Below are 18,348 nucleotides of genomic sequence, written 5' to 3' on the forward strand. Positions count from 1 at the left end.
GCTGCTTCCGGCTTTTTATTGTCCCCTTCCTGCTTCCTGTTGTTTGTGTTTCGCGTTTGTTTTGCAGCTTTTTCATGCTTGTTTGGAGTTCCGTGGTTCTGTTTGGTTAGTTTGGTGAGGCTGGTGAAACATCGTGGTTTGGTTGGTGCTACGTTTGACGGCAGCCAGCGGTACGTGCGTCGTTTTTCCGAGTCTCCTCACTTCTCACCAGGCACAGTTGACGCTCGCGGGTTCCTGAGAAGCTCATAGCTTGTTGGCGTACTCGCTTGAAAACCTTACCCCAGATGTTAGATGTATTAGGTTTCAAGTGATTTCCCCGGCAAATTTATCTAGCTGTCGTAGAACTGTGCCTAAAAACGAAGCGAGCTAGCCACTTTTCTGTTTTGCTGATGTGAAGGAGTCGCAACATCTTCATTTCGTCCCACGCAGGTCATCACCGCGCGAATGAACTGTCGGCAGACACCTGCCTAATTTGCACGGCAAAGAAGCTGCTGCCAGAAGCGCCCAAGCATGTCTAAGCAACTGAGCTGGCAATCCCAGCGTCAATTGGCTTTCATCTCGCTCGCCCTCGGTTTCCTGGTCATCTGGACGGCCGTCCTGGCTGGGCTGCTCATCTCAAAGACGCTCAAGGTACGACCCGGAGTGCCACAGCTTTTCTTTTTAAATTGACAGTCCACCAGCCTTCGGAAAACTTTTTGGCGGGGACTGCGCTCTGGGTGGGCTTACTTGTCAAAACATAGAAAGGCACACAGTATTTGGAGCTGGAGCCTAAATGAAGCGCCATTTCATTGTAATGTCATAAACAATAAAAATGTTCAAAACTTAGTTACTACGACAAACAAGGGTGCAAATTAGCTGGTGAAGGTGAAACGTAGTGCCCAGGCAGAAATTTTCAACTGGGATCCAACTGGTTGGTACCTTACCCAAGACTGGGTGTTTACTACAGGACGGCACAAACTCAAAGAAGTCAAAGTCAAACTTCTACATGTTTGGATCTTCCTGTAGTAAAACCCCAACCTCGGGTAAAGTTTCTATGTTTTAATTACTACAGCTTGCAAAATGTGTCAAAAAGAGTGCCATACTGTTGAGCGAATTCACCGAACCCAGGCATCATAGTAGGATCACTCGACTTACCTGAACCGGTGCAGAAAAGTGCAGCGCAGTGTACCTCCAGTTGAGTTTGAAAATAGGCTGTGCTCATAAGTCTAATACGGCGGTGTGCACCGAGTTTAACTGGTGCATGTAAACAAAGCGCAGAAACTGTCTGTTGCTAGTTAAGAAAAGCAGGACAAGCTTCTCTTACAAAGTCCTCCATGCTTTTCACTTGAACAGAGCAAGCGGAGAAGCCACCAACCATGGCAAACAGAGAGCTTTTTGTGAGAGGGCTTGTCTGGTTTTCTTCACCTGCAACAGACTATAGGATTGGGTACTTTTTCTGCACTTTTTGCGAAATAAAATATCTTGGACAGAAGAAGAGGGTTGGATTATTTTTCTTCAATGTACCATCTAGGCTGTCGGAACCAAGTGTATGCACGACCTGGATGGAAGCCATGCATATGCTCGATTGCCATTTTGGTAGCCTTTTCAGCTGAACGTGTACCTTTGGCAACATACATTTTGCACCAACCATGTATAAAGCCAGATGGATAATAAACCATCTCAAGACAAAAAGGATTATGAAACTAGTAATCCACTTACCGCAAATAGGATCTGGTGGTTTACATCATTCCTTCAGTTCCACCTTTTTTGTAGCAATAAAATGGAGAAGGGACATGTACTTGGCATTTTGGGGTGGTACTGGTTTGTTGTGTTTCAGATATCTAGTCACTCTCAAGAAAGCCCTGCTGATAGGTTAGAGCAAAATACAAGTTAGGTTAAAGTTAAGTACATAGTAAAATTGTGATCATGTTCATCTTGTCGTGCAGGAGGATGCTATTTCCAAAGAATCCCTGGCCATTTTCAAGACTCACGAGGACATTGCCAAGGTCACCTTTGCACTGGGGCATGAGATGGGTGAGTGTAGTAATGAGAATTTCAAGATCACTGCTGCATTCATATTTTTCTTCCCTGAAGCAGTGTGCTTAACTGGTCATAAATCCGGTTGAGTTCAAGTTCAGCCGCTTTCTATTGCGTTCCAACTCTGTTCCAGTTTAGGCATACAAGCGAATTATCAGTTCTATTACTGTGGTTTAATCAAGTGCAAACCAAATTTCTTGTGGCATTTGTTGAGCATCTGCTACTTTCAGTAGCCGGACACAAAGTTGGAGTGTAATGTTTTTGTTAGACCAAAATAACGTAACAAAGTGAAAAAAAGACAAGCGTAATAATTTTCTCAGAGTATGCAAACTATGTTGAGTCACTGCGTCTACTGTTTCTTTTAATACAATGTATATAAGTTTGTTCATTCAAACCGACACTGACAGGGTATTTATGCTCGCCAAGGTTTTTAGTTGTATGTGGCATGTTAGAGCCCAACTACCCAGAACAGAATTTGCGGCTCGAAATTCGGTTTCTTTCCGCTCGAAAACCGCCGATCGAGAACTGGCCGGTTTGAGTCTCGCTCACTCTCTTTTCCGTGGTCACGGGCCGTTTTCTAAGGTTTCGACGCGACCGCCAAATTTAATCAAAGTCGTGAATCATTGAAGGCACACAGTCAATACTAAAAATAGAACAAAATGTGAAACCCATTTTTTGTGGCTTCCAAAAAACTGCAAATGCGTTGATTGAAAAAAAAAAAAAAAAAAAGGTAGCACAGACAACTGGAATTATTTTTTGCGTTCACTGCATAATTCTGAACATGGCGTCGTTTCGCATATTGTGGGACTAGCGGATGGCAGCGGACGACGGGCATTGGACCTCTACTTCAGAACTGTCGTTCACAGTACCGGGGAATTCTGTCTTCCTTCGAAAGAGAAATTTTGGAACAATCGAAAGAACTGATATTCATCCCGTACGACACGCCCGACCAGCTAGCCGATTGTACAAAGACGCCGCCGAGATGTCGTCCCTTCTTGTGGCTGAAGTTTGCTCAAACGTCAAGCATGAAGTGCGTACTTCGAGTTGAATACGCACACGTGCGGTTTCTTTACGAGGTGCGAATGTGGCGTATGCGTTGTGCTGCCCGACTTCAAGCCGGGAATGTATGTATGAAAGATAAATCGGCAGCAAACTTCCGACATACAGTCGACCGGCTGCATTATTACGTATAGAAGGGTTCCTTCAATAGCTCAGTGGAAAGACGTCCACTTCACACGCAGTGGGCACGGGTTCGATCCTTGGTGTGGGTATAACATTTCCTTTTGTCAAGCATTTTGCAACGTTTATATTTCTTTTTTTATAATTACCACTGAAAAAACGCAATTGTTGGGGACGATAAGTCGCTGAACTATAAATGGTATGGGATTCCATTTTTGACACCTGCGAACTCAATGTAGTCTCTTTCCACAAAATGCAAGGTGCATATGAATCGGGTAGTGTCCACTTTCCGAGCTTTGCGTAACTGTTCTACAGGAATTGCAGCCAGCCATTAATCCCGACCCGTTAATCTTTTGGAAACTTGTACTTTCTGCCGCACAATGCCACTTTCAGATGCAGGACATGAGAGGCAGCTCTTCACGCAACATCTTGGGTGTATTCTTTTCAGAGCCAATCACGAGAATTCGACACGGGCACTCACTACTAATTGCCAACACTTAAATGTACAAAACCACTCATCTTGAAGTACAGAACAGTGAGCAGAACAAACTTAACTGCAAAGGAATCGCACGGCAAACAAATACCGCAACAAATTTCGTCTGCTACGTGCGGAGGAAAAAAAAAAAATCCGCATGGTTGAGTGTAGTTACGTGACTTCGGCCACTCACCCTATCCTCTCCACTTCGTGCGGTGCGGGAGTTTCGATTTCGGTTTGGAGCAGTTGCGTTTTTTGGCTTTGTTAAAGAAATACGTGACTCTGTAGCAAAATATTTATTGGGTAGTATTCCGACACCACGATAAATCACCTGACAAACAAGGAAAAAACAATTCCAAAAAGTAAATGTTTTTGGCAACATGCCACAGATTATTTTTTATTAAAAACAAAGAGTTTGTTGAACAAAACTCGAATTCCCATCAAATGCAGAAAGAAGTCAAGACACGCCATAAATAGGTTTTGCCTTGCAAATTACTATTTCAACTGAAATCGTTCCGGAATGCTTCATCTAAGGCAGGGGTCTCCAAACTCTTTGGCCGTTGCTGTCTTGAGGGTTGCAAAAATATTAAGTGAATATAAATGAGGAAGAATTAAACAAACAATCCTGGATAAGCATTTATATAAAATAATAGAAAGTTCTAGTAAGAATTAAAAAGGTAGAATATGAGGTGGATTAATACATCTACTTTATTTTGAAATTTAATACTTAGCTAATTATAACATTACACAATAATTGGGACCCTGAAAACTCACCAAGCATAAAGTCTTTGCACAGGAACTTTGGCATGTTCCAACAGAGCGGAAGACCAATGAGAAGAACTAAACTGATGCTGACAATACGCAATAGATACAACGCGGGACACCAAGCACAATATATATGGGAATGCAACGGTTTCCTAACATACATACTTGCACAGATATGAAGCAGGGGACTAAGAATGGAGATGCTGGTGATAAAAATGTCCAATTAATAAAATTAATTGACGTATCTTACAATAGGTAGATTTCTATCATTTTTCGCTGGTATCTTTGTTTACGCGGTTGGTCTGCGTTGCACCGCCGTTTCTTTACGTGCGCTTATTATTGCGCCAGCAGCAGTGAACCTGCTGGAAGCGGGCCGTGGGCCGGGATTCATGGGAAGAACCGCAGACTTAAAACAGCTACAGCTTAATACATATTGTCTTCATATTTTGTCTGCACCCCTGATTTATTAGACTCGAGTGCTTTGCATGTGAGTGCAAGACAGAAGAAATGAAAGTGGTATTAAATCTCAACCCCGATCGGCAAATTATTCTTTTTATAGCTGTAGTGGGTGACGTAACTTGTCCCGGCTATAGACAAGAAAAAGAGGCACGAGCCACGAATACCATCTCCGAGGATCTCGTAACATCTTTGTATTTACATCGCTCTTTGTTAGAGATGCCGCAAACTTTTTTCGAATCGAAGTTTCGATGATCAAATCAAGCGGTTCGAAAGGTTCGAAAGATTTCGATTTTTCGAATTGTCTACATCGTGAAATTCGACGGAAGTCGAATTTTCAAACTTGTTGAGCTAAGAAGTTCGACGCGTTTCGAACCGTCGAACTTATTATGCTAAAAAATTCGATCTTTTTCGAACTTTCAAACTTATTGTGCTGCAAAGTTCGATGCTTGTCGAACTTCCGAACTAGACTGACCAAAAAATTCGATGGATTTCGAACTTTCGAACTTATTTATCAAGAGAATTCGAAAAGTTTCGAACTTTCGAATCCTGAAAAGTCAGAATTTCGACGAACTTCAAACTTTTAGGGTAAAAGTTCGACGTTCGTCGAACTTCGAAAGACCAACGGACGGTTTCATTTGAATTCAAGTAGTGAGGTACATTTGTAGTTCTTATTTCTCGAACCTTTACGCGCGGTGCTGCGTTCCTTACGAAAAACAATGCCGTTTGTTTCGATGTTCTGGCATGCTTAGTTTAAAAGAAAGAAATTTCCGAAGGGGCGAGGAAGGACGACGGGTTTTTGATTATCGATTGTGCCAGATTTGAAGCGCGCTGTAGCCGAAGCTATTTGTGGTAGAGATGCTATATTTTTTTAAGAATGATCTATGTATAGCCTAGGTAAGTGCCGTCTTAAGATGTGATTATTGTTATTCAACGCGAGTTTCGAAGAAATGTCCAAACATGTATCTACATGCAATTATGCCCTAAACTTGATATTTATTTTTGTCTAAGTTGTTTGAGGTATCGCATTTAAATTAACATCACAGACAGTACATATCATTGCCATCTGCAAAATACAAAATAATGTATTTATTGTTTTTTCTCGTTAAGGAATAAATTAACTCATTGGAGAAGATTTCTAATAGTGTTCAAGTTCAGCACGTCATTAAAAGAAAACCTTTTTTTTTTTTTTTTTTTCGCTTCACGATTTTGGGACGTGTTTCTACTTTTAGCCTGTACACATTTTGGTAAAAGAAACTTGTTTCGAAGTTCTGAACCTCTGAATACGCAAGAATACAACACTTCCGGCGAATTCTTGGTAGTTTTTTTTCTCCAACTTTTTATCCCCGCATTTATTCTTTTTTTTTTTTTTTTTTTTTTTACTATTGGCACAGGTATTTAGGTTGAAAAGACATATCTTTGAACTTCCGAACCACTAAGCATGTGATGAGTAGTGCCTTCTGACAACGAGTTTCTAACAATGACCATCTACGCAATCTTTTATGCAGTGAAGGGCGACAGTGGCTATACATATGCATAAATAATTTCAGATTAAAATAAGCTCGACCACGCCCTCTTTCCCCATATTTTTTTCTTTGACAGTCCGAAATATCTGAAAAGAGTGAAAGAAACTGAAGCCCCCCCCCCCCCCCCCCCCCCCGCTACCCTCTTACCCCCCGTTTTTCCTCTTCCGACGCCACTTGTATGGTTGAACGCTCCTCGACCTCGAGTTGTGTCGGCTTTTTGCGAGGCGATTCCTCCGTCCCAGAAAATAAACCTCCAGGACAATAGACCGATCTCACCAAGCATTCGACGCATGTGCAAGGCAGCCATAACTTTAGTTCACAGGAGGCAATCGGCAGTGCACGAGACAGTTCGTGCCCTGCACGCGCAGAGCTCCAGCCAGGTTGTCGCACGCGCAAAAAGACTAAAGTTCCCTCGATGCATTGCGGCAGCGGTGGCGTAGTCAAACTGGCTGGTGAGATCGGTCTATTACAAACTTAACTTACTATATGCCAGCGTCACCCGGGCGGCGTTCGATCAGATTACTACCAGCGTGCAAGGGGTGGCGAGGTAGTTTGCCAGGTCGCTTCAAGGTTTTTCTGAGCCTCAACCTCCTGCCCGCCCCTGGCCGTTTCGAACTGGATGAGTCTCGTAAAACAGTGTGTTCGTGTGATCACTACTGCGTGATGCAGGTTAAAGACCCCCCCTTCCCCACCCCGGGCTGGCGGTCACAATTACTGATCCATGGCCACATGTCACTCTGCACTGGTAAATATTCCAGCACATCCGGGACACTCGTCGCCTCATTTAATTGCGTGACCAACTTCGCAGGATCTAGATATAACACACTAACTTTTCTAAACTTGATTTTGTGAAAACCAGTGAGTCGTGAAAACGTTATTTGAAACAAACTGTGGAGGAACTTGAAAACTGGACTTAGAACTTTGAAAACTTGGACTGGTAAAAAAATCAAAATATTCGAAATTTTTTTTTTTTTTTTTTTTTTTTGAATTTAGCATTAAAAGAGAATCGAAACCTTCAAACTTTTCGAACTTTATGCAGAAAGAAATTCGAAATAATCGAATTTTTCGAACTTCATGTCTATAAAAATCCGAAGCATTCGAAGTTTTCGAATTTTATTTCCAAAGAATTTCGAAACATTCGAATCCGAAATTTTAGAAACCGTGAAAGCTTCAAACTTTTCGAATTCGAAACTCCACTGTGATCGAAAGTTGCGAATTTTTCGAACTCGAACCTCGGTCGGTACGAAAATATCGAAATTTTTCTAAATCGAACCTCAGTTCGCTTCGCAAATATCGAAATCTTTCGAAATCAAACTTGGGGTGGTTCGCGACATCCCTACTCTTTGTACATAGCTTATCCTCGGTAAATAAATTGAAGGAAGCCCTCGGTTCCTTCAAAGTTATTTAATCCTGGGTGTATAGATGACTAGTTCTTTATCAGAAGACATCCCAACCTGAAAATTCCAACAGGACTTCAAGTTTCTATGAAGAAATTGGGACTGATAAGTGTGTGCATTTCATGCGTATTAAGTGGGCCACTACCAGGCAAAAAAAAAAAAAAAAGAAAGAAAGAAACAGAAAAACATTACTCAACATTGCATTGTCTTAATATCGGTGCCTGTTTTCATGTTGGTAGAAAATCAAATGCAAAATATCATTACTTATAAACTTTGACAGCGGCTAATATTCATAGCGAAAAAAAAAGATCACGCTACTGAGGATCATCTATGACACTCTAATCACGGGCTGCGTCGGAGGTTTACGCTATGATAAAAAGAAAAAAGATTGACCCCGTTGACTCGCTATCGGTTTATATACACCTTTTCCGTCTAACCTCGACCCAGCGCGCAACGCGCATAGCCTCGACTCGGCGACTCGGCTCACAGCGGGAATAGTTCTTCCGGTTCTAACACTTCCGGTATGCAGGAGCAGGCCTAGCCGGCTGGCAAGGTGCTGAAGTGGTGCGCGTTAAATGGGTTTTGAAGCCCTTGACAGCCAAGTGAGTTGCAATAAGGTGGGTTAATACGTCGACGTATCATGTCCGCGCATATGTGGTCATCGGGCTGCCACTGCGCAGTCGTTGGCTGCAGCAGCAATTTCCGAAAACGGAAGATAGCGCGCGACAAATTGTGCACCGAACACAAGAAGTCGCGAAGCGAATGCGGCTGTAACGTATACACTTTGCATCGCTTCCCCGCTGATATCAGCGGGCAAGCGATGCAACATCAGCATATGAAAAAAGCAAATAGGCAGTATAGAAACGGACATCTACAAGTGCAGTAATAGGCCTCGAAAAGTCAAATGTAGAACGAATTTTGCAGCTTGTGGTGCAAATGTGAGACCCTGGGTGTAATGATTGTTATTAACTACTCAAGTTTTGTTTTTCATTCCGTTTATTCCTACGAGGATGTGCACTATAATTTTGTGTGTTGCTCGGTAGCGACGCCTGTTAAAATACGTTCATGGAAACAATACGAAAGGGGGCTCAAAATCGTCGTTGCCCTCTCCCCCCCCCCCCCCCCCCCCTTTCACCCCCATCTCCTGAATAGTTCCGACTCATCTGGGCGTCATACGAAGTAGAGATGTCCCTGTAACTAGAGATCGTACCTCGACGGTGCACCATAACAATAAACCGTTCGGCCCGCGTCGCCAACTCCCATTGTGAGTATTTCTACGATTAAACGATGATACTTCTATGCCCAGGGTCGCCCTCGCTCGCGCATAGAAACCCTCCGTTAGTCATTCGCAGAAGGCTGTCATTCTTCACAAACAACAACACGCGAAGAGTAAGCACTGGTAAACGTCCTCAGGAAAGGCGCATTCCCACCGACAATGTAAGCAGTCGCGCGATGCGACTAGGTCGCATCGCAAAACAATTAGATGTTCACACGGGCGTGCGCGATGGCGTGCGCGATGAGCGAGTCCAACGCCTTCGTTGGCGAATCGTTTCTTGAAAACTCTCACTCCGAACGCCGTTGATTGGCTCAGCCGCTCCGCGACTAGATCGCATCGCAAAAAAGTCGGGTCGAGTAGCGACTGCTCAAATCGCGTCGCTTTTTGCCCGCGATGGTCGCTTTTGCGATAAAAGTTATCGCACGACTAGATCGCATCGCCGGTGGGAACGCGCCTGAAAAGTGAACATGCCTCTGATTTTGATTACCGGTGACGCTGGCGACGAACCTCTCGGCGCTGTTGACGCAACAACAGGTGCCATGAAGGCGAATAAGCACGCCAGAACAATTCACACTTTCAATAACAAACAAATTAGGAACTCACTAAAGGGAAAACAATGAAGATACGATGCACGGGGTCAATGGTGACAACGCGGGAGCTTGGAACAACGCTGCTCTCCGCATACCAAAATGGGCGCACAACAACCGTACGCCAGACGGCGCGGCTGTCGCTGCGACACGCAAGATGGCGACGACTACGCGGAAAAGGTGTATATTTTCTTCTATCGGTTACTGCACAACAGCTGTGAAAAGCACAGACCAGGCTTACTCTTTTGCAAGACAAAAAAATGTCTGCATATCTGCTCATAACGACAGGGACAACAACTGTTGAATCCTGTACTTAGTCGGTAAACCATAAACTTTTGCCAGTCTTGTTGGTATGAAACTTCATGGCTCCTAGTCACTCAGAAAACTTAAGTGCTCTCAACTCGGCATCGTCTGCTTTAACCCCTTGCTTACTAATTATGACTGTCACTCGTGCCACCTCTTATAAAGCATAGATTAACCGGGAGTGTCACTCGTGTTTCTGTTTTGGCACTTGTTTAACGCCCTCTCCTGCAGATGGCAAAACCACCCCTGTTGCTCCATTTACCTTTGGTTGTGCACTTGTCTGTTCTGCTGTTTGAAAGAGAGAGAATGCTCCACTTAACCAAGAAGAAAGAATCGGTCGCTTGTAAGTGTTCTCGCTAAAACGGGATAGCTTTGGTGCGCAGGCCCGCTTTAGCTGAGGAAGAGACACGAAACCTTCTGTTACAGCGAAGCTGTTAAGGGCTAGGTTCCCCAGGATCATGTCCAGTATGTTGACACATACCTACCTAGACAGCTACCGCCATCTATAAGCGACGGCGGCAAGCACACAACCAGTATGGTTGCTGCTGTCGCTTATAGATGGTGCGAACCTTTTCAGCTATCATAGAAGAATGGATAGTTGGGCGGCGCGTTGGTGAGAATTCATCGTAGGAAACAGCCCAACAAACAGACGACGACGAAGAAGCACACATTGTATCGAATGCAGCTCCGCTGGTTTTCCTTCTTCACGAGAGTGGAAGGGCTGAACAATCTTTTGAAAGTGATTAATGCTCGGGCATGTGTTACGACAAATCTCTCAGCCTTTTCGATTTCTTTAGAACCAGCTGTGATACTTTGATGGACAGTGACAGAAGTGATGAAAATGGTGTGACTCCTGCTAGCATTCAATCAACTTCGGCGTCTGCATGTCGGTGAGACTCAGACCAGAGGTCCTGATTTAGAGCAAGATATCACACGGGGAAGCCGAGAAAATGTTTTGTCTTATTTTAATGCAAATTGCCCATTTAAAATAAAAATTTGCTGTATGATCCCTTAAGAAAACAAAAATGAATAGGCAGGGGTTAAAAGTACTACAAAAAATTAGTCATTAGAAGGCATTCTCTGGAAAGGGAGATGGCAGAACGAATACGTGCTTAATTTTGTTTGGCGATCTTAATGTTTCATCGCAAACACTACTTTATGCAAATTACACGGTCATAAAAGCACTCGAAAAGAGAACCAAAGTGCATTACTCATGAGGTCAATCAGCCAGCTCAAACCATACTTTCACACTGCCCGTTTGAGTTGCTGGGTTGAAGAGGAGAAAGACCATGAAAAGCAGTCGAAAGATGATTCAGACAAAACTAAAAGAAGTAAAACGGAACAGACGAAAAAAAAGAAACTTATCTCCAAGCAGCATCCTGCTAGACTCCGTTTCATCCATGACAAGCCGTAGCGGGTGCTACGAGCCATCCCAGCCAATCCAGTGCTGTGGATTGGCTGGGATGCTCTCTAAAGTCACGACACTCTCTAAGGTAACATGACACTCTCTAAGGTCACATGACACTAACAAGGCATTGGATTGGTGAAATGGGAGCACAACGATAAGAAATATTTGGCGATTGGCATCCAGTTGCCCGGTGACTCGTCGCTCGTGCCTTTGTGGCGCCGCTTTAAGTGTTAGCCACCGCAGAATAAACATATGCAAACAAGCCATCAGTATTTTTTTTTTATCTTCGTGTGTATGCATTTTGTCTTCTCCTTTCCTGGGTTGACAACAAAAAAGCAAACAAGAAAGGGCTCTTCCGCCTCTTGGCTTAGTCAGCTAGAGGTACACATCCGACCTGGCGTCTTGCCGATGCCAGGTAATGCTGCACATAGGCACACAATTTATTTGTCTTTAATTACTTATGAATTATTTCCAGGTCACTGCCATTCATTAGGGCAACACTGCGCCACCATGCCCACCCGCAGAAACGATTGCAGCTCAGATTTCATTATGCCTAACCGTTTACAATGAACCGGTAAACACTACATGAGATAACACTTTTGTTCCGGTTCAATAAAAAATTAATTGTTTTGATTTGGTATAGGTTTGGTTCGACACCCTGCTCTGAAGGCTTAAAGGGATGGTGAACCGAAATTCGGATTTCATAAAAACAATGCAACGCAGGAGATGTAGGTGGGACGCTACAATCCCTACAACACTACTTGTAAGGCGATATCTCGAACGGACGTCTGTATTTTTTAAAAACGAGGTCGAGATTGAACCAGGTACGACGAGGCGCGTGACGTGAACATACCTTGTTTCCTCCTCTCTTCGCTTCGCTCCCTCAAGGAGGCGAAGCGGAGAAGACGCGAGGCCGTTCCCTCTCCTTCTCGGAGAAGCATGACGTGAACATTTCTATCAAATGCGCCTCCTTTTTTTTTTTGAAATATACGGTCATCCGTTTGAAATATCGCTGTATGAGTTATGTTTTGGTGTTTGTAGCATCCCGTTGTACGCTTTCGCCGCCGTGCTTTGTGGAATCCAGGTTTCTGTTCAGCATCCCTTTAAAAGGGCACTGACGCATCAAAATCATATTTTTTTTTATTATCCGAAACGTTTGAAAACGATGCCGGGACATTACGCTCAAAATTCGAAACTTGGGAATTCAGTATTTGTGAAGTAAAAAAACAATTTCCAAATGTCGAATTGAAGTTCCCGTGCGAGTCGACTTTCTTTCGGACGTCTGCTTCATACTACAAAGCAAAGCGCCGTTGCCACCGTGACCCAAAGCGAGGTGGGAGAAAAGGGCGCCGGCGAACCGGGAAAGAAACGGTTTCTTCCCCTGACTTACCGATCATCCTCTGCTCGAGCGCTGCCAAGTTTTCCGAGGGAGGATACAAATCCAGGAAGCGACATCACACCGGACTCTGATTTTGGTATTTCAAAAAGAAGGGCCGTAGTGCATTCACAATTGAGTTACAAAAGATGTTTTACGATTGCCGTTATAAAATGTTATAGAAATGCCACCTACAAAGCTTCCAAATTTCATGATTTTTTGACATCGCCAATCAAAAGAAGCGAGGAGTTGAGCAGCGGGGGAGAAAAGCGCTAAAAATTAAAAAAACGTGCACGCACGCGAAAAAAATTTGTTTTTTTCGATGCGTTTTTTTTTTTGCGTGTTTATGGCTACAACTTGCATCGTTTTAGACAATAAAAAAAATACTACCTTTGGGCATTTACAACATGCAAAGAAGTTTGTGAGGGGGATCCCTTTCACACTATTTAGCCTGTCGTTTGAGTTGTGAAAAAGAGTACATTTATCATATAATGGATGAACTTGCATTGCCTACATCATGGTGCAGCAATGGCTCATTTGACACATCAGGTTAAGAACTGTGAGCAAAAGATGCATGGCATTGCCAATTGGGACAGTCTAACATCTAGCTGCAAACATGCCCTTCACTTCAAATGAAGCATGTATGTAAATCTTGCAATCATCCTGGGCGTGTTAGGAAAGGTGTCAAAAGCAAGTTATACAAGGGAGCTTGGGGTGTAATGAGTGGATGTTTGCACTGCGGACGTAAGGGTCACTAGAATAACTCCCTCTCCAACTGATTTCATTCAAACACTCCTTTTTGCGTAGAAGTTTTTAACCACCACTGAGTAATGAGTGCTACAGGCCCCTAGTTGGCAGTTGCTATGCACTGGCCTCTGAAACACTGGAATATAGCACCACATCTCGAGGTAGATATTTTAAAATCTTTATTTATTAATAAGATGCGCACAAAGCCTAACACCCGAGTGTTCTCTCCCACAGTGTCCACAGTGGACTGGCTGCTGTCGGACAGTTCTTCGGGAGAGGCCAGTGCAGATGAACGTGCCCTCGCCCTCACCTGGCGCGTCACCGACGGCGTGCTCTCCCAGTCTCCGCCCGACTCCGGCACTGTCGCGCGGCTGACTGTCTTCCGCCAGACGGTGCGCCGGGATGGCACTCCACCCCTCGAGGCGACCTCCTTCTACCTCGGACTGTGTGAAGCCCTTGTACGCCACTTTCTGCTGCCGGACTCGCCGGACCGTCCATCCGCGAGTCTAGCCCACGCTCTTTTTGTGCGCGGGATGGCCCTGCGTCTGGGCCAGCTCGCCCTCGGGACGGTCTATGTCCGGTCAGAAGAGAGCGTCAACGCCACCGAGTATGTCGGCCTCGGCGCCGTCAGCCGGGAGTTCCTCGAGACGGCCTTTCGGCTGAGCCCGCGAGCGCGGGCACGCTGGGCGCAGCTTCAGGAGCGACGGCCAAGCGAGGCCCTTCAAGACCTCGGGGAGGACATGGTGTCGGGTGGGAAGCGGAAGCTTCAGCTGGCGCCGGTCTTTCTGGAGGAGGTCAAGCAGCAGCTGGCCTTGCTGCTCCTGGCGCGAGAGGCGCTGGGGAGTAGCTTGCACTCGTGGGTGGAACGGGGAGACCGCGGGGCACGGGCCGCCCTCGCATTCCATGGGTCGGTGGCCGGCGTGGCCCTGGCGGCGGTGCTGCTGTGCCTGCTCGTGGTGGGCTGTTCCCTGCGGGGGCTGGGCTCCCGATCCTCGGGGCCCCCCGACCTTGCTCCGATCCTGGTGCCGCCCGAGAAGTCTCACTGTTACATGTAATTGATCGGCCGTGGAAAGTGGTGCTGAGTTACGATGCTTGCAGCTGAGGTGGGAAAAAATTGCTTTGAGAGCAGTGGTGGGTGGCCCTTCTCATGAGCTTGTCTCTTCGTACAACGATGCTAGTGTGGCCCAAGACTTCCATTATGGAACTGAGGGAATGCTGAAGATGGAGGCTGGCACACTTACAACACTGAGAACACCCATGACTGGGAACACATAAAAAAAAAGAGCAATCTGAGCAAGTAGCAACATCAGTAGGTACTGTTGGCTGTGCTCTGATGGGCTACTCGTTTAACCAAATTTCGCCAGAATCACAAACGGTCGACAGATGTCAGATCTGGATAAAGAACACTTCGGCGCGGCGCCAGATCCTTCCCCGAGATAGCAGCGTCTCCACTCTTAGTTCATCACAACATAGCGACCAGTTGTTTCGGGCTGCTCTTTGACGTACATCGCACAGTAGTGATATACAACTGCTGGCTGTGTTGTGATGGGCTACTCATGTGACCAGTAGTTCATCACAACATAGCGAGCAGTTGTTTTCAGCAACTCTTTGACGTGCATTGCACAGTAGTGATACACGACTGCATGCCGGTACGATGTTTGGCCAAATCTGAATGGGCAGAGGTGGGGATTGAACTCAGGATCCCTGGGTTCTGCAGCTCGAGCTTTTGCTCCATGGGCTCCGAGCTGCATTGCACTGACACACACGGCCACCGATCCCCCCTCCCCCCTTGGGATGTCTGAGTTATATAGAACGAAACACTAATTACTCTACATTTGCATTGCATAGGTATAGTGTTTTGCAGCTAGATTAAGAAATATAGAAAAAAGAGTCCATGCCCAAAAGAAAGAAAAGTCTCCACCCTATTGTTTGTGGTGTTCCATCATTTACAGCTCTCTCTTTTTGAGTGCTGGCTGTTGTACAGTGGAGAGAACGGGGTATACTAGTCTCTTTGCCTCTCCTCCACAACATTTCAAAGCCCATAAAATTTTGCAGAAGTACTTTGGTGATGTGATTGTATGTATACCTTTATAGGTTGGGAGAGTACCTAGTAGGATGTTGAGCCACTGTTTCTTACATGTGCTCCCCTTGTGTAACTTGTCTGCAAAGCATTATGTTCAGTGTTATCAATCACGGTGACCATAACTCATCACACCAAGCAAGCAATTGAACAGTGTGTAAACCTATTTATGCGCACAATCACTGCCCCTACGAAGCAGATTACAATGAGTGAAACGGTAACAATGGCAACTTGTACCTTGTTGCTCAAGTTTTTTTATTGTTGCACTTCAATATCTCACCACTCCTAGCACCTGTACCCATCCTGTCTCAAGAAAGCCTTGACAAACAATTGTCTCCAAGCACAAGTTCGAGAAAAGGTACTATACGTATAGTTCTAGCATGTTGTAACTTTGCATGCAATAAGTCTATGCACTTTATTTATTGGGGTTGGGAGTGGATTTCTTGTTATTTATTCAAAATCATTTTCTGTGTTCACACCTTCGATGTAAACTTACTTTGTCATGTCTGCTGTAATTCACCTTTTTGTGTCTGCTGTAATTACACTCACCTTTTTGTATCTGTTCAATGCCAACCATTCAATGTTTGTTACCATCAAGGTCACATGGTATCCAAGAAAGAATTCCTTAAAAATCGTTGTTTTTGCTGCCTTTTAAACTAGCGTGGTATATTACTGCCCAAACAAGTGCCTGGAGCTTGGCATCCCCTTACACTTAATCCTTGCTCCCAAAGAATACCAAATGACCACCTGCAGCTATTTTCGAGAAGGAATGCTCCTTAGTTGCTTATGCATTGTTATGTATAGACTGCATGCATGCCACAGCTTGGATAAAGCAGACTATGTATGCTTCTACAACTATGCCCTGCCACCCTCGGTTTTGTATGAACAAATAAAGCTTGCATTATTACTCGTGTTGAACAACTTGTTAAGTGTGTTTATTGAAAATAGGTGCGCGGTGCCTTTTAAAAATATTGCAATTTTGAGCAGCGGCAGCCTCGCAACTCGGGCATGTATCGGGGGAAGAAGGTGCCCCCCCCCCCCCCCCTTTCCCGAAATCTTCTATTGTGCTGGGGCCTCCTCTCCCTCCCCCCTGCCTTACAAAGCATTTTGTCATGGGCAACCCCCCTCCCCCCCCCCCCCCCCCCAAACAAAATCTTGCCTATGTGCCTGTCGCAGGTGGCTGATGTTTTGTGGTGTGAAATAGCTTAATAGAACATCTCTAAATTACCTCTTAGAAACTGCAAGGCTCCGATTCAACAGCTTCTCATAGGTGCGCAGAAAATAGTTCAGCTAACTTCACTTGGAGAATTTTCACATTTATGTGCTTACGTCCCTGCTTTCAAAGGAGTGCTTCTGATAAGCAGGTAGGCATGATCTGACAAATTATCAAGAGTTAGAAGGAAAAGACTTTTGGACTTATATTTGTCTATGAAACTACTATTATAGCGGATGCATACATAAACTAGTAGTGTTGTATCATTTCAAAGAGCATTTAACATTACAAATTAAAGCAAAGGTAGAACGCTTGAAACACAATAGTTTGGAATAGTGTTGGCTATTCTATTTGTAGCTCAAACTTGCTGTTAAAAGTGTTCAAGATATTTTTTTTTATTATTCAGAGTATTTAATGCTTTCAGAATTTTCCAGTTTTCGTGTCAAGCTTTACTGCTTCACATCGGCGAGCGCATATCAACCTCCACTGCTTTGCACCGGTGTGCTAGGAGAAGTGTCTGACATATCTGAGCACCTTGGTGGGCTTGTTAGCCAAATGCGATGCTCTAGAAAATTTGGCTTACGATTGTAGGTCTGCCTTCTTTGGTTATAATTTTATTGTTAGATCCCTGATATTATATAGAACTGTGATGAACAAAAATGAAAGCCGTTTACAACTCCCTGTAACGCCGAATTAGAGCGCAGCTTTTGAGGAGGAGGAGGGAAGGGTACTGAGGGTCACGTTCTCGGAGCGGAGGGGGTCACATGACCTTGGGGAAGGGGGGCTCACATGACTCCCCAGAGAAATTTTTCCGCTAAATCTAGCGGGGAAAGTTTTCCGCTAGATTTAGCGGGGAAATTTCTCTGTTATATCTAGCGGGAAAATGTTTCCGCTAGATTTAGCGGGGAAACTTTTCTGCCAGATTTAGTGAAGAAAATTTTTCCATTAGATCTAGGGGGGAAATTTTCCCACTAGATTTAGCGGGGAAATTTTTCTGCTAAATCTAGCGGGGAAATTGTTCCGCTAGATCTAGCGGGGAAACTTTTCTGCTAGATTGAGCGAGGAAATTTTTCTGTTAGATCTAGCAGTGAAATTTTTCCGTTAGGTCTAGCAGGGAAATTTTTCTGCTAGATTTAGCGGGAAAAATTTTCCGTTCGATCTAGCGGAGAAATTTTTGCGCTAGATTTAGCGGGGAAACTTTTCTGCTAGATTTAGCAGGGAAATTTTTCCACTAGATTTAGCGGGGAAATTTTTCTGCTAGATTTAGCGGGAAATTTTTCTGTTATATTTAGCGGGGAAATTTAGCCATAATGCACCGTGCAGTTACGCCGACGCCGACGCCGCTCAAGCCGGAAACAAACGCCTAAGAGCTGCGCTTTAAAAAAAAACAAAGCCTCAAACTGTATTAAAGTGAGAAAAAAAGATACCTTGTTTATTTCAATGTATTCAAATTCTATTTGCCCACTCAGATTTTTATATTCACAATCGATTTGCAATAAAAAAATTTTAAATTTTCACACCCCTACTGGCAACAAGTGAATCTCT

At 44.5% G+C, this 18,348-nt stretch overlaps 1 protein-coding gene across 1 annotated transcript; it reads left to right on the forward strand.

The window, feature by feature from the left end:
• The first annotated feature begins 9 nt into the window (after positions 1–9).
• On the forward strand, positions 10–14,863 carry LOC8041989. Its single transcript, XM_002415134.5, has 4 exons — positions 10–170; positions 430–630; positions 1,926–2,013; positions 13,745–14,863. Exons 2-4 carry the CDS (start codon positions 511–513, stop codon positions 14,563–14,565), a joined length of 1,029 nt encoding a protein of 342 aa, XP_002415179.1. The 5' UTR covers positions 10–170; positions 430–510; the 3' UTR covers positions 14,566–14,863.
• Positions 14,864–18,348: the final 3,485 nt, after the last annotated feature.

Source organism: Ixodes scapularis, unplaced genomic scaffold, assembly GCF_016920785.2.
Source record: "Ixodes scapularis isolate PalLabHiFi unplaced genomic scaffold, ASM1692078v2 PGA_scaffold0__279_contigs__length_252992795, whole genome shotgun sequence".
NCBI lineage: Eukaryota > Metazoa > Arthropoda > Arachnida > Ixodida > Ixodidae > Ixodes > Ixodes scapularis.

Bases quoted from the DNA above. Each gene is read 5' to 3' on its own strand.
- LOC8041989 (XM_002415134.5), top strand. From the start codon at position 511: ATGTCTAAGCAACTGAGCTGGCAATCCCAGCGTCAATTGGCTTTCATC. The intron at 631-1,925 runs GTACGACCCGGA...CTTGTCGTGCAG, and splicing joins TCATCTCAAAGACGCTCAAG to GAGGATGCTATTTCCAAAGA. The intron at 2,014-13,744 runs GTGAGTGTAGTA...TCTCTCCCACAG, and splicing joins TGCACTGGGGCATGAGATGG to TGTCCACAGTGGACTGGCTG.